The 26,528-nt window shown below is 46.3% G+C and overlaps 2 protein-coding genes and 1 long non-coding RNA gene across 10 annotated transcripts; 2 read left to right on the top strand and 1 right to left on the bottom strand.

Annotated features, from left to right (window-relative positions):
- Window positions 1-15: 15 nt before the first annotated feature.
- Window positions 16-3,524, top strand: LOC145541330 (uncharacterized). The gene is made up of 2 exons (XR_014078935.1): window positions 16-284; window positions 1,057-3,524. It is a non-coding gene; the product is annotated as an uncharacterized LOC145541330 (long non-coding RNA).
- On the bottom strand, window positions 1,058-21,295 carry RETREG3 (reticulophagy regulator family member 3). Of its 5 annotated transcripts, none has more exons than XM_081577500.1 (10): window positions 21,249-21,295; window positions 18,639-18,811; window positions 9,311-9,417; window positions 8,179-8,209; window positions 7,144-7,270; window positions 6,419-6,503; window positions 5,484-5,621; window positions 4,390-4,472; window positions 3,636-3,768; window positions 1,058-3,234 (listed from the first exon to the last, which is right to left on the bottom strand). In XM_081577500.1, the coding sequence occupies exons 1-10, from the start codon at window positions 21,285-21,287 to the stop codon at window positions 2,777-2,779; spliced, it is 1,374 nt and encodes a 457-aa protein (XP_081433626.1). In that variant the 5' UTR covers window positions 21,288-21,295; the 3' UTR covers window positions 1,058-2,776. The 5 variants fall into 5 exon arrangements, with proteins under 5 accessions (XP_081433626.1, XP_081433628.1, XP_081433629.1 ...); XM_081577502.1 differs by having other exon boundaries at window positions 21,253-21,295; XM_081577503.1 differs by having other exon boundaries at window positions 18,639-18,684; window positions 21,253-21,295.
- Window positions 21,296-21,511: 216 nt separating this feature from the next.
- Window positions 21,512-26,207, top strand: LOC145541323 (tubulin gamma-1 chain). Of its 4 annotated transcripts, none has more exons than XM_081577497.1 (11): window positions 21,512-21,664; window positions 21,987-22,099; window positions 22,303-22,470; window positions 23,336-23,404; window positions 23,695-23,774; window positions 24,198-24,324; window positions 24,549-24,635; window positions 24,733-24,882; window positions 25,237-25,389; window positions 25,474-25,635; window positions 25,816-26,207. In XM_081577497.1, the coding sequence occupies exons 1-11, from the start codon at window positions 21,616-21,618 to the stop codon at window positions 26,011-26,013; spliced, it is 1,356 nt and encodes a 451-aa protein (XP_081433623.1). In that variant the 5' UTR covers window positions 21,512-21,615; the 3' UTR covers window positions 26,014-26,207. The 4 variants fall into 4 exon arrangements, with proteins under 4 accessions (XP_081433623.1, XP_081433621.1, XP_081433620.1 ...); XM_081577495.1 differs by having other exon boundaries at window positions 24,733-24,899; window positions 25,245-25,389; XM_081577494.1 differs by having other exon boundaries at window positions 23,336-23,425.
- The last annotated feature ends 321 nt before the right edge of the window (window positions 26,208-26,528 follow it).

Raw genomic sequence — 26,528 nt, 5'->3', positions numbered from 1 at the left:
CGGGCACCGTAGTTCAGCTCGGCCTGCTCTAGGGAGCCCGGCTCCCGCCCCATTGGCCCGGGTCTCTGCCGGAGAGGTGGGGTGTACACTTCGAACCTCTCCCTTCCTCCCCTCGGAGCCAGGGCTGTAGGGAGTCACTCCTTGGAGTCTCGGGACCCAGTTCCAGCGGCCGCTGAGCACTCGCGACCTTGAACTGGGCTGAATATTTGAGTGGAAAGGAATCTCGGCATCAGCTCCCGCTGGGCAAGTGACTTGCTCAAGGTCACAGGGTCAGTTACCCAAAGGTGTGTCCCGTCCTACGGCCCAAGCCTTTTTCTCGGTTTTTATCTTTTGTAAAACAGGAACAAGAGGTGCTTGCGGGGGGTGGAGGGTTATGAAGACTTAATAGAACGACGCGTAGGCGCCCTGCAAGGAATAACGCAGCGTTTGTTTGCCCGTTACCGAGCTTCTCACGCAGGGGGCGCTCAGCACATGCTGAGTTGAAGGTATGGTTGGGAGGGGGCTGATCGTAAGCCACAAAGCTTGTAGAAGTTTCCTTTTGGCAGAGACAAGCTTACGGCAACACCTGACAGGTGCTTTCCATTCCTGCCCACAGTGGCCAGTAGGACAAAGCCTTAAAATAAGTTATTTCTAGTTTCTGAGGTCAGCTGAAGGCCAAAGAGCAGCTGTTCCTGCAGCTCAAACAATCCAGTGGGGGCACAGTTCTACTTTTAAAAGCCTCTGTTACCTCAAATCTTATTAGCCTTTGAAACCTGTACTCCTCTTCACACGTTTAGCGGACAATATTAAGAATTAGAAATGATGGAACTGCAGGCTAGATGCCGGCCAGGAGTGCCGGTTATGCTCCTATACGGGCTCTCCTGGAGATGGGGGGTAGCCTCCTACCATGGTGATTTTTCTGGCCGTCACAAAACAAAAAACCAAGGATGAGCAAGTGGGTCCCTCACACACTGGGCTTTCCTTGAGGCTGTCACCTCCTCTAATACAATATCTCGGATTAACAAGACCTTTCAAGGTTAAGACACCATTCAACATTAAAGGTTAATGTTCTTACAGGTTGTTCTCATACAAGATTTATTCCCCAGCACCCCTCCCACCCTCATCCCCATCTGGATTCACAGTGGAGGACTAAGGAGATTCAGAGCAGGATCCGCAGGTACAAAAAACACCTTCCAAAGATTTTGCACTCCTTCCTTTTCTCCCTCCTGCCAACTCCCAAGGCTTGAAGCTACACACATTCATGCAAACACACAAAATCCCACTCCTTTCCCACACCTCCTGTTTTCTTCCACATCAGAGCTCACCTGTAAGACATCTAAGCTCTGAGAAGAGAGGTGTCCAAAGTCTTGAGAACCCTAAAGTGGGGGAGAGGCTGTTACTCTAAACTTCCCACAAAGGGAAGTGACTGAATCAGACACCGAGCTCTTCTCTCGTCTCACCGTTGACTATTTTCACTCCCTGGCCTCTACCTTGTCCATCAACCAAGAGCAAACACGTTAGCGCACTCCCACCTGCAGCACGTGAAAACAGGCTCTCTCCAACATCCATCACCCAGGTGCCGGGTGTTGGGGGGAGTGGTCCCTGAGGATCAGCTAAGGGTTAATTTATGTGGAGGGAAAGATGATTAGGAGAATTAGGCTTGAGCTCTGATTGGGGAGGCATGGGTTTAGAACTAATGATCATTTTGTTTTTGTCTCACATGATTTTTACTAGGGGCAGTAGAATAGATATCCCCTACAGGGGTCTCTGCTGATTACAGACACATTCTTGCTAACTGGGCTCATCTTACAAGAGGCCTTGCCAAACTGGGAAGCAGTTGAAAACAAAATTATTAAAGGAGCACAGGGGGTAAGAAGAGCTGGTGCAAGAAGAGCTGGTGGCTCCTGGGATGAATGCCACTGAGCCGTCTGTAAAGTGCTACTCTGACATCACCTGTGTGGGATTACTGCTTCTCCAAGGGAGAAGCAGGGGAAGGAACAGGAACACGGGAATGGGTATGGAATGGTATGGTATTGCTTTGCTCGTTGCTCAGGCTGATGGGCAAATGGAGCCAGGGGTTAGCAGCACCAAAAATAACTAGGCAGCTCCAAAACAGTGAGTGAGTCCGGGAGCTACAGAGGCGTTCACCCTCCCACCCTGCTGACCCCACAGCCCAAAGTAATGTGGAAGAGGCCCACCCACACCTCATGTTCACATTCTAAAACTTCACAAGCAAGATTCTGGAGCACTAGAGGGTAGGCCTCAAGAAATGATGGGCTGAGGCAAGGGGAGCAGGCCTGCTCTGCAGAACCAAAGGACAAGTTTGCTTAGAAAAAGGCAAATCAACCATGGCTTAGCAAAAGAGGACAGTAAAACTCTTCCAGCTGCCTGACTTGGAGTTCTAGGGAGATGATAAACGGAGGGAGGAAGAGAAGGGATCTATTCACTGAGGGCCTCTGAGCACCCAGACCTAGAAGCACACAGCAGCATCCCCTCAAAAGGGAACCAATACCCCTGACTACTTTGTTCCCCAAAAGTACCACCATCCTGATGGAGAGAAGTGTCCCTCAGGGGAGCACACTCTCACTTCAGTGACGAGCTCAGATATCAGCATCCAGCTGATAGCAAGGGAGAGAGTATCCTCTCTTAGTAGGCCTCTGAGCATCAGCCAGGCCACCGTGCATACATATATAATTCAGAGGGTGGGACCTGGGTTCTTCCCTTGCCCCTTCACCTTAAGTGGAATGGGGAGAAAAAAAAACTTAAACCACAGTGACCCCCCAAAGGAAGTCTCTCCTCAGTGGCTCCTGGAACTGGCAGGGTCCAGCTGATTCAGCTCTGACTGGTCCAGAAGTTCAAAGTCATCCCCCTCAGCGTCAGTGTCCAGGTCTGAACTGGGTGCCCTGAGGACACCTCTGGTGGCTCTCCGGGGAGGTAGGCCAGAAGGGCCTGGCTGGGAGGCCCCTGACAGGGCCAGTTGGATCATGCCCTGCGAAACCAGGCTAGCAAGGTTGCTGGTGATGGTGGATCCTGAAGGCAGGGCACCAAGCAAAAGCTCCGGCAGTGCGGCCTCTTCGCGACTGGCAGGGGGGCCCTGAGAAGACTCCGCCCCCGGCGGGGACCGGTACATCAAGCTGGGCATCCCGATGCTGGTATCGTCCTCATCATCCAGGCCAGCAGGATCCACGTTAATAGAAGGGAAGTCTGGAAGGTCTCTGGCAAAGGATTCCTCTGGATCACTGTGACCGTCTAGGTCTAGGAGAACAGAGGAATGTCTGAGGCATGGCAACTGTCTGGCCTTCCTGTGCCCCAGCCCCACCATGTCAGCCCCAAATAACCAGATGTTTCCACCCTGGACTTCTGGCACTGGTCAGCCTTCCCCCTCCACTTATAGACTGCTGTTACCTTTACTGGCTGAAGAACTTCCCCTTTCTCTGCCATGTCCCCCATGAGCTTTGATCCTGAGGCCACTAAGGGACTGAGGACTTCCAGGGGAGCAACAGTGCCATCTGGCTGGAACCATGCCCCTAAAGCTGCTCCGCCACCTAACCCACAGCTCGGAAAACAGGCGAGGCGGGGGTAGTGTCCCTGCTGCCTGCAAAGCTGAGCGGCAACAGTCGGAGCCAGTATCAACTCGGGTCAAAGGTTCCTCTCACCTTCAGAGCCTTCTGTTAGAGGTGTTTGGCCCCGTGAAAGGTTGAATGTACCGTTGTCTGTACAGGAGACCTCAGCATCCGAGTGCTCGGAGTCTGTGATGGCCAGTTCCTTGGCAACAGTGGAATCATCCAGCTTAGGAAAAGACAAGACCAACAAGCATGAAGAAACGGTGCCATTAGAAACAGGTGCAGTTTGCCACTTACAGCTTCACCAGTGAGCTGGCCCCAAAGGCTACCCCTAAGGCTAGCAGTGTAACCAGGCATGGATGGCGACTCAGAATCCTGACCCCTTTCAGGCTGCTCCCCCAGGGAAAACACTCTTTTTCATCAATCTTGAGCCCAAGAAGGAAAGCAGCCTTGAGAGTCAACCAGCCACTTATACTCTGATGCAAATAACTGACCCAGAGAATACTTTTCACAGGTGGCTGGGAGGATAAGCACAGGTTACTGCTTGACCTAAGGCAAGCGGGCTGTTTAAAGAGTGATCAGGCCAGTTGCAGAAGTTCTGCCCTGATGGCAGGGGTTAAAAGGAGACATGGAAGAGGGTGTGCTGGTCACCAGACTCAAACTGAGATCTACATACAAAGTCCCAATACAATACTAGCTCCTCTCCTCACTGCTCCTGGGGGCAGGGAGGTCCTTGGAGAGCCCACAGTGAGCTTGGAAACCTGTTTACTGTCTAAACAGGAGTACCAGATGGTAAAAAAAGGAGCTAAAAAACTGGCCAGTGAGGCAGTTCCCACACCCCAGATACCTGAGGACAGAAGGCAGCAAGCTCCTCTTCGCTGTCACTGTGGTTGTCCACAGCACGCTCTGGGTGGAGAGCTCTGCGCCGCACTGTGTGGGAAGAGCAGAAGCCATGAACACCCTTCCTTAAGGGCAAACTCCCGCCCCCTTCAAATTTCAAAGGCATTAAAGTCAGAATACAAGAGAATGAACCCCTTAACCTACATAACGATGTCTGAGGAAGGAGCTGCAGAGCCTAAGTGGCAAGGTAAGCTGATAACATGATAACACAGGAAAGAAACCCTTTTTGTTCTGGTCAGATCAACCACCAGACTTGTCAACAAGCTTCAAGATCAGCTGAGAACAGATCAGATATCTGTGAAAAGTGAACACTATCACAGAGAAGGCAAAGGGAGACACCCCATCTGGGCTGAATCAGGCTTTTGAGGAGCGGTACTGTTCAACTGGCTGCGTCAGGGGGAGCTGGGCCTTGGCACCCCTGTGCAGGGCTGTAGAAGGCCAGGGCTTCATGAAGACCCAACCTGACCACACCACAGCAGAGAGGGAAAAGTTCGCTCAGCTGCCGTTTGTGGGTTGGAGGATCTCAGGCTAGTACACGTCCGGCTTCTGAAGGCAGTTTTCAATCACTTTGGGAAGGCAGCTTTCAGGAGTGAACAGAGGCCTAGCTGAGGAGTTTAAAAGACCTCCTCTGCCATTTACTAACCATGAGCTTCAGTTTCCTCAACCAGAAAAGGAAAATACCACCCTCTTCTTAAGGGTGTTGTACAGACAACGTATGCAGAGCAGCCAGCTCATGCTTGGGCACACAGGACGAGCTTCATAAAAAGCAGCTAACACTGGGAATATCTTCACTGTCTTTTATATGACTTGGGAGAACTTTTCTCATATTTGTTTAAAATGGGAGTGTCTAGAATCCCAAAGTGAAAAATTGGTAAGCCTGCAGAGATTTCCCTAGAGTAGATTATCACTTTTACCTACCACCCCCCTACACAGCAACCATATCCCACTTCTCCATGTTCAAGGACCTATGATGCCAAACCTATGGGCTTCTCCTTCTCCCCAAACTGCCCAAATGGATGGAAGGTTCCCTTGGACACTTACATTGTCTTTCTCTCTGCTTGGACATCATGTAGCCACGAACGCTGAAGTCCAGCCGCTGCAGTACGGGCTTCAGCCGTACATACACTCGGTCCCACAGTCGGTGGTACACAGCGAGGGGCCACATCATGACAGCGACAACTGAGGGGAGTGAGGAAGAGTGGTGAAATGGAGAAAGAGCTGCATGCACAGTCCTGACTGTCCCTCTGCCATGTGTCCTTAGGGCTGGGACACTTAGTGTGGAACGGTCCTGCTTAATTCTGCAGGTCATCTTCACGAGATGAAGATTTTTGGGGTCAGAGAATTCTGCAGCCCTGACAGGGCTGTGTACAGTGAACTGTGCTGCTGACACATCAAGGGCAGAACCAGTGCTGTCACCTGCATATGGGTGTCGCTGAGTCATAAACAAGACCAAATGGTTAACGATGCCTCAGCAACTACACAACAAATCATGCATGCTTCTGCTTTATAATCGCCAGGGTCATCATTGCTCAGTTCTTCCAGCCTCAAGTAGACAGAGTTCATGCCAATATGAAGTAACTAAATTTACAGAACTGCTTCGGGGGGGTCGGGGGCGGGGAGTGCTCCAGGGTGAACAGAACCTAGAACAGAATCCTAAGAGTTATGTTCTACTGTTACACAATACACTGACTCTAAAAATTCCCTCCTGAGATAGGAACAGATAGTCCTTTCTTTAGAGCTGGTTAGTGGACCCTTGTCAGTTTCTAAAACTTGGTGAGAAAAGGACTTTTTGTGTGGGGAGCTTGACACAGGTAAGAAGAAAGGTATTTTCATGACTCTAAATAGGACATGAAAATATAAAAAGGTCATTTCCTGGAGAACCAAAATATAAAAGTCCTTTCTGTAGACAAAGTTAGCGATGGCTAGAAAAGCTATGAGTAGGTTAAGCTTGTGGGGGAGGTATATACCATACTTACGAATTAAGTAGGAGAGCAGGAGCCCAGGGATGTAGCGGCCCAAGACAGCCAAAAAGGTCAGTATCCCACAGCTCAGCAAGCAGAACTAGGGGTGTCAGGAAACAATATTAAGTTTTTGCTACATGGCAGGGGATAGGGTGGGGATGGGGGGCAGGTAAGATGGAGATGTGATTGAAATGATTTTTTATGACCTCTGAATAAAGTATGGAGATGTCAGAATGACATGTACCTAGCCACTGCTGCATCCAGTGGTGATTCTGCTGGGGAGGAAAGGGAGCATGTCCACTTCTATTCAAACTATTCTCACATGGCTAACCCCACAGGGCTGCACCTTTCATGCTGGGAAATTGGTTTGAATAGGACTGAGCCAAAAATTCTCTCTGAAAACAAGTGCTGGTGGTGGGCTTTTTTAAGGCAAAGTAAAATAAAAAAACTCAACCACCTACCACATGTTTAATATGACACAATGCACACAAGCAAGCTTTCTTTCGTATCTTGGGGCAGGAAGATGGCCTAATCTAAGTGGCAAGCACCTGAAGGATGCATTGAGTTCTTGCCTTAGTCCTGGTGGCTGGTCAGAAGCCCGTTCCTAGGACTTCCCTTTCTCTACCAGCACCATGGTCTTTTCCTTCTTGAAGGAGGATAGGTAGTAAAAGGGCTGTTTCAGTTTAGCATGAACTGAACTGAGAAGCCAGAAATGAGAGTGAAAAAGGGAAGAGTCTTACCTTGCCTGGGTTTTGCTTTTTGAAAAGCAAAAGATTCCTTATGAAAATGGTCCCACTAACCCAGACTTCAGCTACGTGGTGGCAGAGCTCGGGCACGCTGAGCAACCGAGGGTGCACAAAGCCCCAGCTACGGGAAAGAGAAGGGGAAGCTGTGAAAGGAGGGTGCTGAGGGCTTCCCCCCATCTCACTTTGAAGGCAGCCGATGGTTCCAGGTTTAAATAGGGGCTGGGGAGTGGCTAGCCCGAGGTGCTCTAGAGGTGAAGCACGACTTTCTTCTTGGCTCTCCAGGTTGAAACTTGAATTTAAGGACTAGGAGGGCAAACTTGTTCTGACAACTCCACCCTATGAGCCAGCGGCCCAATCCACATGTGTAAACCTGCCACCAGCTCCTAGGCCCTTTGTGCTTAAAAGCATCTTTCCTGTGCTCAGACCATTGCAATTCACAGTGATTGCAATCCAGGAGAAAATGTAAAGCAGTCTGACAGCACTGCTGCGGGTGGGGCGGAGGCAATGGATGTGCCCCTTAGAGAGAAAACAAATAAAGCAAAACCAAAATAAACCCAGCAAAGACACTCCCAACATATGACATGAATGAACTGAAAAATGAAAGAAGGAGCTGTAAGCCACAAGAGGAATCTTTGGCTTGCTGATGCCAGAAACCAATGTGTTTTCTGACCAGGAACTTTAAACGGCCAAAGGTCACAGAAAACACTAAATGACCGGGTTTTTATAAAAGCCAGGAGACAAATGAGGTAAGTTGCCTCCAAGTTTTTACACGGGCTGAATAATTCCTTGGTACGTCAGCACTCTAATGCTGCTTTCTCAGAAATGTCTCTTATAAGTATCACAGGACACTCAGCATCTCAACCTACTGCTGCCTGAACTTTAGGATTTGTTAAAATGATTATTTGCAACAGACTAGGTTCTCAGCTTCTAATTTGTATCTAGAACATGGAGTTAACAACCTGTAACCAGAATATTACAACAAGAGAATCAATCAGAGCAACAAAAAGGGATTTAATTAGCATTCCATACCTCTCATTGTCTAACTCGTCGGGTCTTGGCACTACAATATTAAAACAAACACCAGCATTAGTTGGTAGGGAAAACAAAACATGAAAATGTTAGGCTGTTGGTCTGATAGCTCAAGTTTTAATAGGTTTGGGGAAAAGGAAAACAGTAATAGCCAATAAAAAGGAGACACCATGTTATACTGCCAGTTAGGGAGCTACAGACAAGGGAATGATGGCTAATGCCTGCTCATTTCTCTGGTAGGATGGGGTGGGAATCCAAATGGAGCATTAGGGCCCCTTCTAATTACTACAGCTAAGAGCCAAGGTGCACACAAAAAAGTTCATCCCACCCCTCAAGTGTGTCTGGGTTGCTCGTATGCATCAATGTGTGCCAGGTCGTGAGGGCATGGTATGACTACTTTAACTCTGGAAATCTGCTATTCTCTTTAAAAAGAGACCCATTAACTACAATCAATGATGAAAAGTCTTCTGACATTCACTAGCCATAGGACAGGTGGGTGAACTATATGATTCCTTGAAGTCTCTGCAAAATAGGATGGGAATGTATTTCAAAACTGTACACTCTGGTTTGAATATTCTGCCAGCACTTCAAAAATAACATGTCCAACCTACATCAATTTTCCTCACTCTCAGTCTCCACCCAAACCAACTGCCCAGCCTGCCGCTGCCTACCTCTGCTAACTGTAATGCCACCCTTACTCCTCTCCTCGCTCTGAAATCCCAAAGCTGCTGTTACTCCTTACTCCCCTACCTCCTATTTATCAGTCTTTTCAAACAATTTAAAAGAAAGTCCTGAAAGGCAAACTGATACCACCTTGGTAATGATGCAGTATCCAGTGAGGAAAATTATTTAACAACTTGAGAACTATTTATTCCTCACACCAATTATGAAGGAAAGGAAATCTCAGGTGGTGGATACAGATTTCCTGAGCTTCACAACAATGGGAAGGACGGAACTCAGCTCTAAGGAACTGCAGGTGGGGCGCTAGCCCTTCAAGTGTCTCCTAAAGCAAATAATTCAGACTTCAAAAGCTAGTCCCAGCTTCACATATTCCTCCAGAAACTCCTAAAACTAGAGGTAAAAATAACAGACCATTTCCAGTTCAGAATGTTCTAAATCCTATCAAACTCACCTTTTATTTCAGGCCAGATTTTGTTCTTCCATTGATCTATACACACAATGATCATTGAGCTGAATGCAAGTAAAAACACAAGACGAAGGGATGTCAGGGCAAAGAACCTAAAGGGAAGAAAAAAGAGAAGATCATTATCCACTTAAGCTAATTTCATAAAAGACCACATGAGCACTACTGGTTCTGTGGTAAACAGACTTAAGTGCTAGCTATACATCTTGGGAAAAATCACTTAAACTCTCTGGACTTTAGCTATTTTACCTATGGTGTAGAGATAAGAATTTGCTTCTGCAAAGGCAAAGGACTAAACCAAATAAACTTAGAGCCCTTTTCAACTTTCAAGTCTGTGATTCTATTAATTTCAAGAAGAAATTCATCTCTTTTTTTTTGTCTCTTTTAGGGTTTCTCTGCCACACTACGTGGCTTATGGGATCTGAGTTCCCCAACTAGTAATTGAACCTGGGCCCTCAGCAGTGAAAGCTCAGAGTCCTAACCACTGGATGGCCAGGGACTCCCCAAAATTCATTCTCGAACTGAACAAGTTATTATGATGAAAGCAAACATCTTTCTATAAAATTAGAGAATTGCATTAAAGAACAGCTAACTCAATCAAATATCCTTTTACAGATAAAGAACAAAGACTCAAAAAGCAAACCAACTTGGTCAAGGACACATAGAAAATGAGCACTGAAGCTCCATCTAAAAACCAGTTCTTCAGAATTGACATCAACCCTTCTCAAACTCTACCCAGGAAACTTGACTCATTTAATGAGGCCAACATTACTCTGATACCAAAGCCAGACAAAACACTACAAGAAAACTACAGTCCAATACACCTTATGAATATAGAGGCAAAAATCCTCAATAAAATGTTATCAACATGAATTCAGCAGCATATTAAAAGGATTATACACCATGACTAATTCCAGGGATTTATCCCTGGAAATTAAGGTGGTTCAAGATACAAAAATCAACAACTGTAATGTATCGCATTAACAGAATGAAGGAAAAGCTAATTATTATTTGAAGGAATCAACCATAAAGAGATGTTTACAAAAAATTTGGGAAATCGGAACATTGACAGTAGATCTGAAAATATTAAGGAATTACTGTTAATTTGGGGGGATATGATGATATTATGGAAGTTATGTTTTTAAAGAGTCCCTATCTTTTAGAGATACATACTAAGAGATTTATGAATGAAATGACGTATTTGGGATGTGTGTCAAAACAATAGCCTGGCAAGGGGCATAGGATGTGAAAGAAGAGGAAACAAGACTGACTGTGAGTTGAAAACTGCTGAAGCTGGGTGAAGAGTACATGAAATTCTTTATGCTCTCCTCTCTGCTGCTGCTGCTGCTGCTGCTAAGTCGCTTCAGTCGTGTCCGACTCTGTGCGACCCCATAGACGGCAGCCCACCAGGCTCCGCCGTCCCTGGGATTCTCCAGGCAAGAATACTGGAGTGGGTTGCCATTTCCTTCTCCAGTGCATGAAAGGGAAAAGTGAAAGTGAAGTCACTCAGTTGTCCGACTCTTAGCGACCCCATGGACTGTAGCCTACCAGGCTTCTCCATCCATGGGATTTTCCAGGCAAGAGTACTGGAGTGGGGTGCCATTGCCTTCTCCGGCTCTCCTCTCTACTTCTGTATAGATTTAAAATCTTTCACAATAAAATTAAAAAAAAAAAAAAAAAAAGGCTAGTTCTTATGAGTCTTTCTATGATCCAACTCAAAAGCCTCCAGGGCAGTGCCCTGCAGAGTGTCTGTAGTCCAGTGATTTTACCAGACTGTCAGGAAGTAAGTACAGAAACTGAAAGTAAGCATTTAGTAATTTTTATAGCAATTTGACCAAGTAATTTCAAACATAAGGACATATTTGGGTTCGTATTTTGTGTGCCCTTTTAACTTATCTAGTAACTTATTTATATTGTATTTTACAAAAATACTGATCAGATATAGACTGGGGAAAATGACAACACTAGTCCTCCACTGAAGATGGTTTGAGAAACAACTGTTCTAAGATCTTTGTTGTTGCTGTTTAGTTGTTAAGTCGTGTCCGACTCTTTGCAAACCCACAGACTGTAACCCACCAAACTACTCTGTCCATGGGATTTCCCAGGCAAGAATACTGGAGTGGGTTGCCATTTACTTCTCCAGGGATCTTCCCAACCCAGGGATCAAACCTGAGTCTCCTGCACTGACAGGCAGATTCTTTAACACTGAGCCACCAAGGAACTGAGGGAGGCCAAATGCATCACCAGAGAAGCAGTTCAGCAGGGCAGTGAGGTATGGCTTTTAAAGCTAGATTGACTTGAGTCTATTTCGCTGAACAGGCACTCTTAGTTGTATGACTTTGAGTAAATTAGCTTAAACCTCCTTAAGCCTCCGTTTCCTCATCTATATGTGATATTAACAATAACAGATCATGTAGGATTGTTTGTAGGTCTCAGAAACAACATACTTAAATCACTTATAAAAGTATCATAGTTGGCTTCCTTGGTGCTCAGTGGTAAAGAATCCACCTGCCAATGCAGAAGACATAGAGTCAACCTCTAATCCAGGAAGATCCCACATGCTGTGGAGCAACCAAGCCTGTGCGCCACAACTACTGAGACTGAGCCTGTGCTCTGGAGCACGGCAGCTGCAACTACTGAGCCCATATGCCCTAGAGCCCGTGCTCCTCAACAAGAAAAAGCCACTGTAATGAGAAGCCCGAGCACCTCAACTAGAGAGAGTAGCCCCTGGTCACCGAAACTTGAGAAAAGCCTGTACAGCAAGAAAGACCCAGCAGAGCCAAATATAAACAAATAAAATTATCTTTAAAAATACCATGGTTGATCAAGGCACCTATATATGCCCAATATATGTCCTATTCAATTTTACAAAGGAGCAGTGTTATTAGCTATCATCACAGCAACTGATCAAATGAGAATAAGGATGACCAAGAGATCATTCATGGTTATAAACGATCTCTTATCTTCTCAACACAACACATGACCTAATGAACTGACATATTCACAGAATACCATACTAAGAGTACAATCCTTATTTTTTTTTCAAAAAAAGCTGTATCTGTGTGTATCTATGAATACACATATGCATGCAGGGACTGTCAGAGGAACTTTAATTTTGGTCTCTAGATGTTTTGCACTGTTTTCAATAAACATGAATCCATGTTATACATCTTAAACAATACAAAAAATGAGAGATGGAAGAAACCAAGAACTTAGAGAAACCCAGTCTCTAATGGCAACCCTATTCCAATATTTCCACCCCATCACTTCAAGGATACTGTAATTATACACAAAATTAAAGAATGAAAATAGTTTAACAGGAGTAAGCCTCAAGAGCTGCCCCAAGGCCATTAATCTTCCCTCCAAAGCCAGTTCATCACCTCAACAAACAAGGAAGTTTAACAAGGCCGAGGATACGGGCAGAGAGCATCTTGCTCCCTCGTGCTGTTGCTTCTATGTCCCAGCAGCAGGATGTGGCACGACTCTGTGTTCTCTGAAGTACCTGGGAGGGCTCTCTAGGGAGGCAATCCGGACTGTCTGCAATTTCCACTTTCCAGATCACAACTGCTAATGCAAATACAAACTGGGGTAGGGAAAGGATACTAAACTTTCCTAAGAAAGGTCAGTTTTTCAAAGATGATGGCAATAAAAATACAATTTCTCCAAGAGCTGAACTATTTTAGTAGCCTGTTAGAGCCCCCACCTATGCTTCAACTCAATTCAAACATTTATTAATTGCCTACTATACGCTGAGGCCTTATGGTAAATAGGCCCGTTACAGAAGAGAGTAACACATGGACCTTATTCTCAAGTGGATTTATGTCAGTACATGTTTGTAACATACCATGACAAGATAACAATAACAACGAGGACATCTAAGCTGGGATTTGAAATGGTAAAACAAAACAGCAAGAGTGTGAGAAAGGAGAGGATATTCAGAGAGGGAGAACAGCCAGCTGGCATGACATATTTAGGGAACTACAAGTAGTCTGACAGAACTCAAACATAAAGAACAGAGGAGGAGGATGAGTATGGGGAGAGAGGAAGAAGTCAGATCATGAAGGACCTTTTATGACAAAGGGTACTGGATTTTATCCTGCACATAAAGGTGAATCAGCAAAGAGTTTTACAAATGATATATGTGCTGGATCATGAAGGCTAAAACTGCGAACATCTTCTTGAACCAGATTAATCCTGGTCAGTAATGTAATTTTAGAGCCAGACACAGGATAACCTTTCCTTGAACAAGCCAACGCAGAAACTTAAGAGGAAGAAGAGCTTTTCTGTGAAGTGAAAGTCGCTCAGTCGTGTCTGACTCTTTGTGATCCCATGGACTATACAGTCCATGGAATTCTCCACGCCAGAATACTGGAGTGGGTAGCCTTTCTCTTCTCCAGGGGATCTTTCCAACCCAGGGACCGAACCCAGGTCTTCCACATTGCAGGTGGATTCTTTACCAGCTGAGTCACAAGAGAAGCCCAAGAATACTGGAGTGGGTAGCCTATCCCTTCTCCAGCAGATCTTCCCAACCCAGGAATCGAACCAGGGTCTCCTGCATTGCAGGTGGATTCTTTACCAACTGAGCTATGAGGTAAGCCCCTGTAAAATAACAATTCTGGGAAAAATAGCTTCTTCCATATAGATAAAATCTTAATTAATGGAAAGTTCACCTCAAACCACTAGAGTTGACTTCTTCAAGGTACCTGCGTGCATGCATGCTAAGTCACTTCAGTTGTGTGTGACTCTATGGGACCCTATGGACCCTGCCAGGCTCCTCTGTCCATGGGATTCTCCAGGCGAGAGTACCGGAGTGTGTTGCCATTTCCTCCTCCAGGGGATGTTCCCAACCCAGGAACTGAACCAGCATCTCTTACATCTTCTGCACTAGCAGATAAGCTTCTTACCACTAGCGCCACCTGGGAAGCCCCCTCCAAGGTACCTGAAAGTGAAAGTCGCTCAGTCACGTCCAACTCTTTGCGACCTCATGGACTATATAGTCCATGGAATTTTCCAGGCCAGAATACTGGAGTGGGTAGCCTTTCCCTTCTCCAGGGGATCTTCCCAACCCAGGGATCGAACCCAGGTCTCTCACATTGCAGGTGGATTCTTTACCAGCTGAGCCACATGGGAAGCCCCAAAATTTTAAGTCACTCGGTCGTGTCTGACTCTTTGCAACCCCATGGATTACTATATAGTCCATGGAATTCTCCAGGCCAGAATACTGGAGTGGGTAGCCTTTCCCTTCTCCAGGGGATCTTCCCAACCCAGGGATCGAACCCAGGTCTCTGACATTGCAGGTGGATTCTTTACCAGCTGAGCCACATGGGAAGCCCCAAAATTTTAAGTCACTCGGTCGTCGGTCGTGTCTGACTCTTTGCAAACTCCATGGATTACTATATAGTCCATGGAATTCTCCAGGCCAGAATACTGGAGTGGGTAGCCTTTCCCTTCTCCAGGGGATCTTTCCAACCTAGGGATCAAACCCAGGTCTCCAACATTGCAGGCAGATTCTTTACCAGCTAAGCCACCAGGGAAGCTGGAAGAAACTGGAGTGGGAAGCCTATTCCTTCTCCAGCAGATCTTCCTGACCCAGGAATTGAACCAAGGTCTCCTGCATTGCAGGTGGATTCTTTACCAACTGAACTATCAGGGAAGACAATATCAAATGTTATTAATTCCTTTAGGGGTCTATCAAATATAAAAGAATATGGATAAGTATGAACACCTTTCCTTCAGCCCCTAATACTAAATTCTTAAACAAAAGGAAATATCAGTCTCAGATTGGTGTGTTTGGGATATATTGAAATCACATTATACTTTTATTTTATGGAGGTAACTTGGATGCGACAGAGGATGAGATGGTTGGATGGCATCACTAACTCGATGGACATGAGTTTGAGTAGGCTCTGGGAGTTGGTGATGGACGGGGAAGCCTGGTGTGCTGAAGTCCATGGGGTTGCAAAGAGTCAGACACAACTGAGCTACTGAACTGAACTGCATTGGATGCCTACTTGTTAAAAAAATAACCAACTCTGCAACTACGTACAAGGACAAGACATAACTGAAGATAAAGTACTTGTGAGACTGGTGTAAGTAAGGAATAAAGAAAAATAAGGGAGGATTCTTCTGGATTAGTTTCGTCCTCCAATGTCTATTTCTGTAAGCCAAAAAATTCACATACAGATATAACAGTGTACAAGCTGGGTAAGACAACATGCAAAACATTTTTTTCAGCAACTATAATCATCATGAGAACTTTCCAACTTAGCAAAAACAACTACAACTGCAGTCAACTCTGGATATTCACATGTGAATTATTTAATTTGATTATTGCCCATAGCCCATTACTCCTTCTACCCATTGTAGAGGGCTCACAATAGACTTTTCCTTAATGGTATTTTTTTTTTTTCTAATGGCAAGCATGTTTGTAGAAGAAATTTCAGAAAATATAGTTCATAATTAAGGAAGAAAATAAAAATAAAATTAATACATTATTACCAGTCTGCCAAAAAAATTTTTATTGCCCTAAATCTGGTCAAGCCTCTAGATTCAGCTACCAATTTACAGGAAATACACAGAAGAGCACAGAGGAATGTGTTAAGCCACAGGGATGCAATCAGCAAAATACAATCTGTAGGACACTTTACAGGACAAACTTGTTTCTTGCCTCAAAACAAGAAAGTAGGAGGTGGAAAAGAACTGGGGTATAGAAGACAAAATTGGCCAAGAACTGAACATTTTTAAAGCTGGGTACATGGTCATACATAGTATTATTTTGCCTGCTTATATATATGTTTTCCAATTTTCCACAGTAAAAAGTTTAAAAAATAAACTCATTATCCACACACATATCAAAAGAGATTATTCCCTTCAGTTAAAAAAATATTCACATATAAAATACTCCATGGAAGGATAGAGTACCTGGTTCAAAAACGTTCTCCTTCATTTAAAAATCCATAGATAAGTTTTATCACCAGACAAGCACTCACAACTTGAGGATGATTACATCATACACAGATACAATTAGTTTTTAAATCTTTCCCTAATTGAACTGAGATGCTTCCAATTTTTGATGTAATAAAATAAAGCTGAACTCTGTATCACTGAGCATAAATCTGACCTTACTTATGATTACTTTAAATGGAAATACTAGGTCAAAAACCATTAACTATTTTAACAGCATTACAGAGATACAGTTTGCATACCATAAAATATACCTTTTAAACAGTCAAATTCAGTGTTTTTTGGTGTTTCAGAGTTGCAACTATCATCATTATCTGATTTAGAACATTTTAATCACCCCCCAAAAAAACCCCATGCTGGTTAACAATTACTCCCCATTTCTCCCAGTCCTTGAAAAGGTAGTAACTTTTAAAGTATCTTAATACTGTTGCCAAATTAGTTTCCAGAAAGGCTGTCAAATTCATATTCCTAGCAACCATACACTAGATTTTCCATATTTTGCCCAGAATTAAAAACTATCATTTTTAAAAACCTAATAAGCAGAAATTAGTAACTCACTGCTACTTATATTAGATTTTTTATTATTAATGAGTAAAAATGTATCTATCCATTGATTTATTATTGTTTGGGTTTTTCTGTCCTTTTATAAATTATTCACCCCCTTTACTAGGGGCTAAAATTCAATTAACTATCAGTCTAAATAAAATGCTTATTAGAAAAACAATCTGGTGTCCAGAAAAATCATGAGAAATTCCAAAAAGAAACAATTTTCTGAGGTCAACTATACCATGGATCCTCATCATTAGTATAGGTAAATTAGAGTCTGCTATAATCATAAACAAACGAAAGGTCACATGTCTATTTTCAATCAAAGAAGATACTATTTCTGGGTTTCTTTGTTATTACAGAGTAAGCTTCTCTCAGTGGCACTTCAGAACAAAGCAGCCCATCCTATAGGGACAGAAAGCCCATTATTGTGCAGCACTTGCGGCTGTCTGGTTAATGAGCCAGTCACTGGTAAATTAGAAAGGAAAAAAGTTAACCCAACCTATATCATGTAGTGCTGGTTGCTGCCTGTACAAAACCAGAAATGAAACCAGCTAGCTGCAAACGACCCACCTTATGTTAATGGACAGAAAGCACCCAACCTTAAAATCAGAACATATTAAAAACTTTTGGCAAAACAGAGGCAAAAAGTAAAAAAAAAAACGGAAGCCAAGGCGTCTCTGGGAATCCTCCCTGCTCAGGGAGACAGTGAAGGACTGGGAAGCCTGGCATGCTACAGTTCATGGGGTAGCAAAGAGTTGGACACGACTTAGCAACTGAGCAACAACAACAAGGCATCTCTGGGAGTCCTCCCTGCTACCAAATGCAAGAAGAACCCTCCAAAGACTATCATCAGAAACATCTGCTCAATAAATTTCATCTGAAATTTAATGTATAGATTTTTTTTTCACAGAATAAATGCCTCTACTTAATACGTCCTCCCTTCCATTTTCTATCTCTCACTACTGTTTTTTCCCCCCTCAAATTCTAACCTTTTAAATCAGCGTTGCAGTATTATCACTTCTTGGGTCATTTTTTAACTCGAGGGTATTTTTCTTGGGGTGGAGAGGCAGGGAGGGAAATCACCTTTTTCCCATTGCGAAAACGAGAGATTTCCTAATACCCCCTAAAATATAGTATGGTTAACTCAGACTAGTGATAAAAACAGATCCCAACAGCGATCTTATCAAAAAGAAAAAAAAGTTTGTGGACTGCTCTAAATCAATATTTCGAACCACCTAGAATCACAGAATGTGAAAAACTGGAAAGGAGCTCAGCAGTCTTGTGCCCCCCGCCCACAGTCCCACACCCCCTTGAACCATGTGCTTTTCATAGGAGGCAGTGCAAGGGCTTCGAGTTCACACTCCTTTCCAAGGCTCCTTTATCCTTCCCTTATCTCCTAGGAATGAGTCCACCCAAAAAGTTACTAGAACCTGTCTTTTCTTATCCTGTCAGGATAGATTCTTTCTGACTCAGATATTCTTCCCCCAAATCACTCATTTACAGGTGGTGTTGAGGCTAACGAAAATACAGGCCTGATATTGATAAGGAAGGCCTGATATTTCTGTTGTTATACTAGAGAAAATAACATATAAGTGACAAGGAGCAATGTAGGCTAAATATCACAATCACTGCAATTTTTCTGGAACCGGAAAATAAGAAGGAAAGCCTTGAAATACTATAGGAGAGAGGCATCTCATCTATCCCTATCTTTTATGTTCTTTATTAAAATGTAACAGGGCACATTCACGGGTACAGGAAAACCTCAACTGAGAAGGTAGAACATTGAAAGTTAAGAGCTACCTACCTGAATTCTGATGATTTGTTTGTACTCCTATTCAGTCTTCTAATACCTCGAAATGTATAAAACACCTCAGTTAATGATGTATCATTATTCAAAGCAAGTAATGAAAAATAAAATGCTTCAGATTTGATTTCTCTCTGACCTGCACCGAAGACCCACCTGCACATCCTAAATACCTTTTTAAATGAAATGAGAACAAAGCAATTACTCTTTGACATTCCTAAGCAAAATATCCACACCCATATTCAATTTGATGCTACTGGAATGTAGTCTGACTTTTATTTTGAACTTCAAATCACCTTCCACGGAAGCTCATTTCCTAAAACAAACCACCCTAAAACAAACCAATGCTAAACAACCCTCACTTTTGGATCCTTACTACCATCAGTCAGTCATTTTGTAACCTTCACAGGTATGAGTCCTTTCCATAAATGGTACACCCAGTTGTTCTTTCACTCTCAAGAGTCACACCCTCATTTTGCTACATCTTTCCCCCACCTACTTAGAGCCTGATGGGAATGTAACAAGAGTAAATGCCTACTGGATACACAGCAGGCAGGCTACCAGGAAATGCCAGAGATAAAGACCAATCCACATCAATGCATTAAGAGACCCAGGAGTAGGAGAAAGGGATCTGAAATTCTAAACATAGCATATTAGTAAACTTAAGTAAATGCTATTGGGAACCAGCAAATTAAAGGTAACTGTAACATTTAAACACATGTATGAGCAGACTTCCACCCCACATTCTACCCAGAAAATCTTTCTCAGGCAAGGATCATGTGGAAGGTCCTCTCCTCAAAAATAACAACATACATGCTACTGATCTATTTGCATTAATAAACCCTTGCTTTATCAGAATTCATTTAAATGCTGCCAATCACTTTAATACAAACGGATTCATGATCAGCTCTTTTCCTAATAATACAATCCCATTGGAGGCAAGGAAGTTTTGACTTAATGGTCTGGGGCTACGGTCTGGGATGTGGAGGTGAGAGAAAAGAAGATAAGGTCATTTGGGGAAATGCTCCAGAATGAGGTGCTACAGTTAAAAGTTTTCTGACAGAGAGCCTGGGAGAGAGTAGGTACCTGGGGATCAAGGAAGAAGCACTGCCAAAAATAAATGAAGAATCCTGGAGGAAAAGTTTATCAAGTTTGCTCAAGACTCTAGAAGCAACAAATATCAGAGATTGCTGTGACACCTCTAACCTGAGTCTCCTTCAAACCGTGAGACGATTAATGTAATATATACCTCCATAGTGTGTCTTCCTGTCAATGAACTTGGAATTATTTGTTTTGCTCCAGCTCACTGAAAATGTTCTTTCAAAGGATAACAAATATTTTGGAAACACATACTTTGTTTTGTTTCAGGCTTATCCAGAACTGCTTTATTTTTCATTCAGCTGTAGAAGCCCCCCCTACACTTGAGTTCCCTTGGAATCTGATCAGTAATGCTTCCCTAGTTATGAATAAATCCAAACTCTGCTTGGCAGATCCTATGAAGACCTAAGTTCACTTTAGGAGATGACAACTCAGGGAAGCAGTAGTTCCATTTTCACACAGCATGACACAGACAGATTCTTCAAGCATATTTTTAGCCCTACTATCCCAGCTCAGAAAAACAAACATTATTAGACATCCTCAACTTCCTTGCATATAAACCATGGCGAAGGATGCCTTTCTAATTCCTTGGAACACGGAGAAGTCGTCTTAGGTGGCTTTGAAATGGGTGAAATCCCACAATCACTATTTCATAACTGTCTTCAAAAGCTTGTAATTTTCTTTCAAGTTGCAGTTATGGAGGCTCTCACGGACTCTCAGACTTCGCAAACTTCCTGAGTGGGCAAAAGGATGTCTATCTAACATGCTAATTCAGATCGTTTAAGCCTGTTTCCTTATTTCATCTATGGATCCCTTTTCAAGATCTCACGCCTTACTCACCTACCCCAACATTAAGTACTAAGATCTCGAGACTGTTGAGCAGACAAGAGAAGGGTGGTGATGGCCTTAACGGGACACAGCTTCTCTTGTTTAAAAGGAGGCGCCTTCGCTCACTACGAGCGGCTCAAGATGTTACTAGAAGCTCCTGCCAGATGTGCGGGGCGAGGGTGCACGTAAAGCAGGGGAAACAACTGGAAGGCCCTAAGAACTGCGGTGCGAAAGCCTCAGGCGGGATAGAGTGGAACGAGGTGAGGCAATATCAGGCAGGTACAGGTAGGAGCCAGTGCAGCGAAGAAAACAAAGGAGGCGAGAGACAGAGCCTTAGAGAAACCTGACGAATTCGCGCCTCGGAGGGTTTCCGAGGATCCAGTTCTCTCACCAGAAAGCCGCGTTCAGCCCCAGGCACCACAGGGCGCTCCTGGCTGGCCGCTCCCACACCAGGGCTGCCTGCACTCGGCTCAGCAAAGGCTCGTAAGGCCCCAGCACCTCCACCAGGGCCCGCTGCGCCGCCTCAACCTGCTGGTCCCGCTCCCAGGAGCCTGACACAGGGCGGCGACCCTTGAAAGTCTGACCCGAGGCTGGGCCTGGGGCCACGGCCACCCTCTCTGCCTCCGCCATCTCCCCCCGGCAGCCACAACATCCGGGGCCACGGCCCGACAGTCACAATAATACCAACTGCGCAGATGCGCGAAACGGCGAGAGAGGCCACATCCTTCTACAGCGCGCCTGCGCGAAGGCTCTTGGTCATGTACATCCCAGAACGAAGAACACTGCGTCAAAATTACGTCCCCGGCGCCCCAAATCAGGAGCTGCGCACGCGCAGTCTGCAGGACTGAAGCCGAACGAGTAAGGAAGTGCCCTCGCCAGAACTCAGTTTTCATTGGAACAGAGGCAGTTTGTGGGCGGGGCGAGTTTTGGCGTATGCGCAGTGCGACGGGCTAGCGAGCGGCAGCTTTGCTGGCGGGAGCGGCAGCTTTTCTGTGGCGAGAGCGGTAGCTTTGCCGTAGAGAGCGGCTGCAACGCAGCTGCCAGAGGAGAGATGCCGAGGGAGATCATCACCCTACAGTTGGGCCAGTGCGGCAATCAGAGTGAGCGAACTTCCGGCCCCTCCACTAGCCAGGGTTTCTTAGGTTCTATGGGATCTCGCTGTGGGATCCTCAACTCCATCTGCCCTTCCCAGAATCGTAGTTCTCCGAAAGGTGGGACATGCCTGACCCAGTATCCAGTTGCTCAACCCCAAGGGGCCCTCCTCTGCCCAGTCGCTGATATACTGCCCTTTCCTCTGACACGGGAGACTCCCGAAGCTTGACTTCCTATCGCTGGACCCAGGCATTGAGTCCCCCAGCTCCTAGTTGGAACTTGCCCAGACCCAGATATCCTCTTTCTTCCCGCCCACGTCCCTCCCGTCAGTTGGGTTCGAGTTCTGGAAACAGCTGTGCGCCGAGCATGGTATCAGCCCCGAGGGCATCGTGGAGGAGTTCGCCACCGAAGGCACTGATCGCAAGGACGTCTTTTTCTACCAGGTGCCCCCAGTGACTTAGCCAGGGCCGGTAGTGGCCCAGGGGTTCTGAAGGGAAGGGCAGTGGCTTGGTACTGGGAAGCCCACTGGGCAGAGGAGCCAGGGAGGCTGGCTTGAAGAGGGAGGGAGGCAGGAACCAGGGTTGGGAGGACTGGAGGACTGGGCAGGCCCTAGCTGATTGGGCCCCTCCTAAACTCCCCTTTACAGGCAGACGATGAGCACTACATCCCGAGGGCAGTGCTGCTGGACCTGGAGCCCAGGGTGATCCACTCCATCCTCAACTCCCCTTATGCCAAGCTCTACAACCCAGAGAACATCTACCTGTCGGAGCATGGAGGAGGAGCTGGCAACAACTGGGCCAGTGGATTCTCCCAGGTCATTTGCATTTCCCTGGCAGAAGAGCTCCACTCCTGCATGGGGACTGGCCCTATGACTTCCTAGAGAGAAGATAAACCAGATAGAGGATATATGAGTGGAGAGAGAGAGAGATATGACTGAGGGGGTCCTGAGCGAACTATGTAATAGTCATAAGAGACTGCACTCGGCTCATGCCGGATGCCAAGCCATAGTTAGTGTTTTACATAAATTAACTTACCCAGACCTTCCAACAATCCTAGAGGTAGGTACTACAGGTCCACAGTCTCTGTAGGTTTCCAGAATCCAAAAAACTCTGAAACCAAAAGAGGATTTATAACTACTCATTTAGCAGCAAAACTGAATCTCAATATAGGCTAGTTTATAGTTTCTGTTCAACTTACTGCCACTTCTCATTCCTTTCACTGCAGAAATAGTAATGTATTTGGTTAGCACCCCTCAGACCCCCGCCCCACTGGTGTTCTACTTAGCTTGTGTTATACACACCATATAGCCTTCCTAGAATCTGAAATATCTGAACTCTGAAACAGAATGCCCCAAGAATTTTAGATAAGGGACTGTGGACCTGTATTAGTACCTTCATTGTACAGATGAGGAAACTGAGGTATAGAGAGATGAAGTAGCATGCCCAGAGTCACCCGACTAACTAGAACTAGAGCTAATATAGGCATTCAGGCAGTCTGGGTGTAGAGGGCCTGTTTGTAACCACTAGGCTGTACTACCTCTCAGTGCAACCAAAAAGGAGGACCACTGTGTTCCAAAAAAGGACTTTTAGGAGAATGGAGGGTGGCTCTTTTGAGGTCAAAGTCCTTGTCCCTTGTCCCTTAGTCCTGTCCCACTCTGATGCCCCTCCATGTCTGTACAGGGAGAGAAGATCCACGAGGACATTTTTGACATCATAGACCGGGAGGCGGATGGCAGCGACAGCCTAGAGGTGAGCATCTCAGGAATGCCAGTGGGGGGCCAGCATGGGGAAGGCTCGGCAACACCCTTTAGAAGCCATCTGTTAAGTGTGGGACCCTTCCCATGTAACCTTTGCACTGGACAAAAGCCACAGGACTTTGCTGGAAACAACTCAAGAGTCTCCTAATCTGTGTGCGGGGTGGGGGCAGGGAAGTGGAGGAGAGGTCCTGGAAAGATAGGGGTCCAGGAAGTTATGAGATGGGTAAAATTGGAAATCCTTCCACTTGAAACCTAGACACTGACTGCCCCTTCCCCATGCAGGGCTTCGTGCTGTGCCACTCCATTGCTGGGGGGACAGGCTCTGGCCTGGGCTCCTACCTCTTAGAACGGCTCAATGACAGGTAAGTCTGTTTTGAAGGGCTGAGAGGATTTGGTTTCCCAGGTGACTGGGAGGCCCTCCAGATAAAACTTTCCCATTTACTGGAGCAGGAAAGGGCCCTTCCATTCCCTGCTGTATTGAGGAGGGAAAGGTACAATGACCAGGAACCCAGTCACACTCCCAGTGGTTGGAACCAGAGTATAGAATCCCGATCTTTGATGAAGATTCAGGGATTAAGCCTGATTTGGAGTTAGACCCCCTAAGTCCTAAGATGTCTTTCTGCCCTTCCCCCTTTTGGGTTACAGACTGCCAAAAGTCAAGTCTCCCTTCTCTGCTGTCCTATGACCCGAACCCCAATTTCCCCATCATGACAGTCATTAGAAGCCCCAAGTTTACCAAGACTCCAGTCTATTGCACTTGACCATCCTTTCTCAAACACCACTAGGTACCCCAAGAAGCTGGTGCAGACATACTCAGTGTTTCCCAACCAGGACGAGATGAGCGATGTGGTGGTCCAGCCCTACAACTCACTACTCACGCTCAAGAGGCTGACCCAGAACGCCGACTGTGTGGTAAGTCCTGGAGTCTCCCTTATTCTAACCCTATTTCATCCTTTTCATGCATTTTTAAAAGTCCCATTTTGAACCTTCCTGTGCCCCAGTCTTATTTAAGTCTCTTTTGGATGGGTCTTTCTGGCCATGAAGCACCAGGGAAATGAAGCATCATAGCCCAGACTCAGGCAGAGCTCCCAACCTTTCTGTCCTGCTAAATCTATTACCCTCTTCTGTCCCCCCAGGTCGTGCTGGACAACACGGCCCTGAACCGGATTGCCACAGACCGCCTGCACATCCAGAATCCCTCGTTCTCCCAGATCAATCAGCTGGTGAGCTCCCTGCTCCTGGACTCCCTCCTTCCCGGAGCACCATCTAGGGAAGGGAGGCCCCCAGGACAAGGCCCATGACCCGGCACCCTGTCCCCAGGTGTCCACCATCATGTCAGCCAGCACCACCACCCTGCGCTACCCCGGCTACATGAACAACGACCTCATCGGCCTCATTGCCTCGCTCATTCCCACGCCACGACTCCACTTCCTCATGACTGGTTACACCCCCCTCACCACGGACCAGTCGGTAAGAGCAGCCCTCAGGCCCAGCAGGCCCTGACCAGCCTTTCCCTTCTCTCTGCTGCACCCGGAGGCCCTGCTTCCTGGCTGAAGTGCTCTCCTCTCCCTCTGCCTATGGCAGCCTGCAGGACAGGGGCTGTATGGGGTCTGCTGATGCTCCTGCACAAGGGCATGAGTTATCTGAGCTCGGGGGGACTGAGAACTCTGATCCCTCAGTGTGGACCTGAATCTAAGGACACTCCCCAGAAAGACCATGTTGCCCTGTGTCTGATGGGGCTGTATGTCGCCTCATGCTCTCTGTCCATGCGTCTCTCACCTGTGCCCTGAGTGCCAGGCTGCCCTGTGGCCACTCTCCCCTCAGGTGGCCAGTGTGAGAAAGACCACAGTCCTGGATGTCATGAGGCGACTGCTGCAGCCCAAGAACGTGATGGTGTCCACAGGCCGGGACCGCCAGACCAACCACTGCTACATTGCCATCCTCAACATCATCCAGGGGGAGGTGGACCCCACCCAGGTAGGTGAAGCCCCTTTGTCCTACCCCCCGGAGCCCATAGGGGTAGAAGAGAGGCTACCATCACCATTCCTGTGCCCACCCCAGGTCCACAAGAGCCTGCAGAGGATCCGGGAACGGAAGCTGGCCAACTTCATCCCCTGGGGCCCTGCCAGCATCCAGGTGGCCCTGTCTAGGAAGTCGCCCTACCTGCCTTCTGCCCACAGGGTCAGTGGGCTCATGATGGCCAACCACACCAGCATCTCGTCGGTGAGCCCCATAGTCATCTTCCTGGTGGTGCCTCATCTCTCTACAACCCTGCTGCCCCTGCTTCTGGCTTTTTTACTGTGGGGATAGCCCAGCCTTGGTTCCCTGGCTCTCTGGGCCACATGATTCCTTAAAGTTCTCCATGACCCCTGTCCACCCTAAGTCTTTTCTGTACACCCTAAGCTCTTCGAGCGGACCTGTCGCCAGTACGACAAGCTGCGGAAGCGGGAAGCCTTCCTGGAGCAGTTCCGCAAGGAGGACATCTTCAAGGAGAACTTTGACGAGCTGGACACATCCAGGGAGATTGTGCAGCAGCTCATCGATGAGTACCATGCAGCCACAAGGCCAGACTACATCTCCTGGGGCACCCAGGAGCAGTGAGTCCTCCAGACAGGGACCCTCATCTGCCTTACTGGTTGGCCCAGGCCCCGCCTGACTGACCACCTCTCAGAGCACAGATCAGGGACCTCGCACCTCTTTCTTATCATCACACTTACCTGTACTCTCTATTGACCTGAGAACACATGTAATCTCCTTGTGAGACTGTTTATGTTTAATAAAGCACTGGATATAAATCAAGTCCAAGTCATCTTTGAAGGCTTGGGGAACTGGGAGGAGGGGGGGTGCCTGTTCTTTCTCCATCATTCTGACGGGGTCTTCCTCTACTTCTTACACCTTCAACTCTAAGCAAATGGCCTTCCCTAGCTTTTCCTTCCCCTGCCTAGTATTGTAGAACACGGGTGGGCTGACTCACCTGAGACATTCCTTTTCAGGGCAAACAGGCCCACAAACACTGCCTTGCTCTCCTGACACTCTGTATCCCACTTCCTCCCACCCTCCACCTCCCCATATGGTGACCATTTGCCAGTTTCACGTTCCCACATCTGAACATCCCA

Source organism: Giraffa tippelskirchi, chromosome 3, assembly GCF_054371585.1.
Source record: "Giraffa tippelskirchi isolate mGirTip1 chromosome 3, T2T-mGirTip1v1.2.pri, whole genome shotgun sequence".
Taxonomy (NCBI): Eukaryota; Metazoa; Chordata; class Mammalia; order Artiodactyla; family Giraffidae; genus Giraffa; species Giraffa tippelskirchi.
The sequence above is the reverse complement of the archived record's forward strand: the minus strand, read 5'-3'. Positions and strand labels throughout refer to the sequence as shown.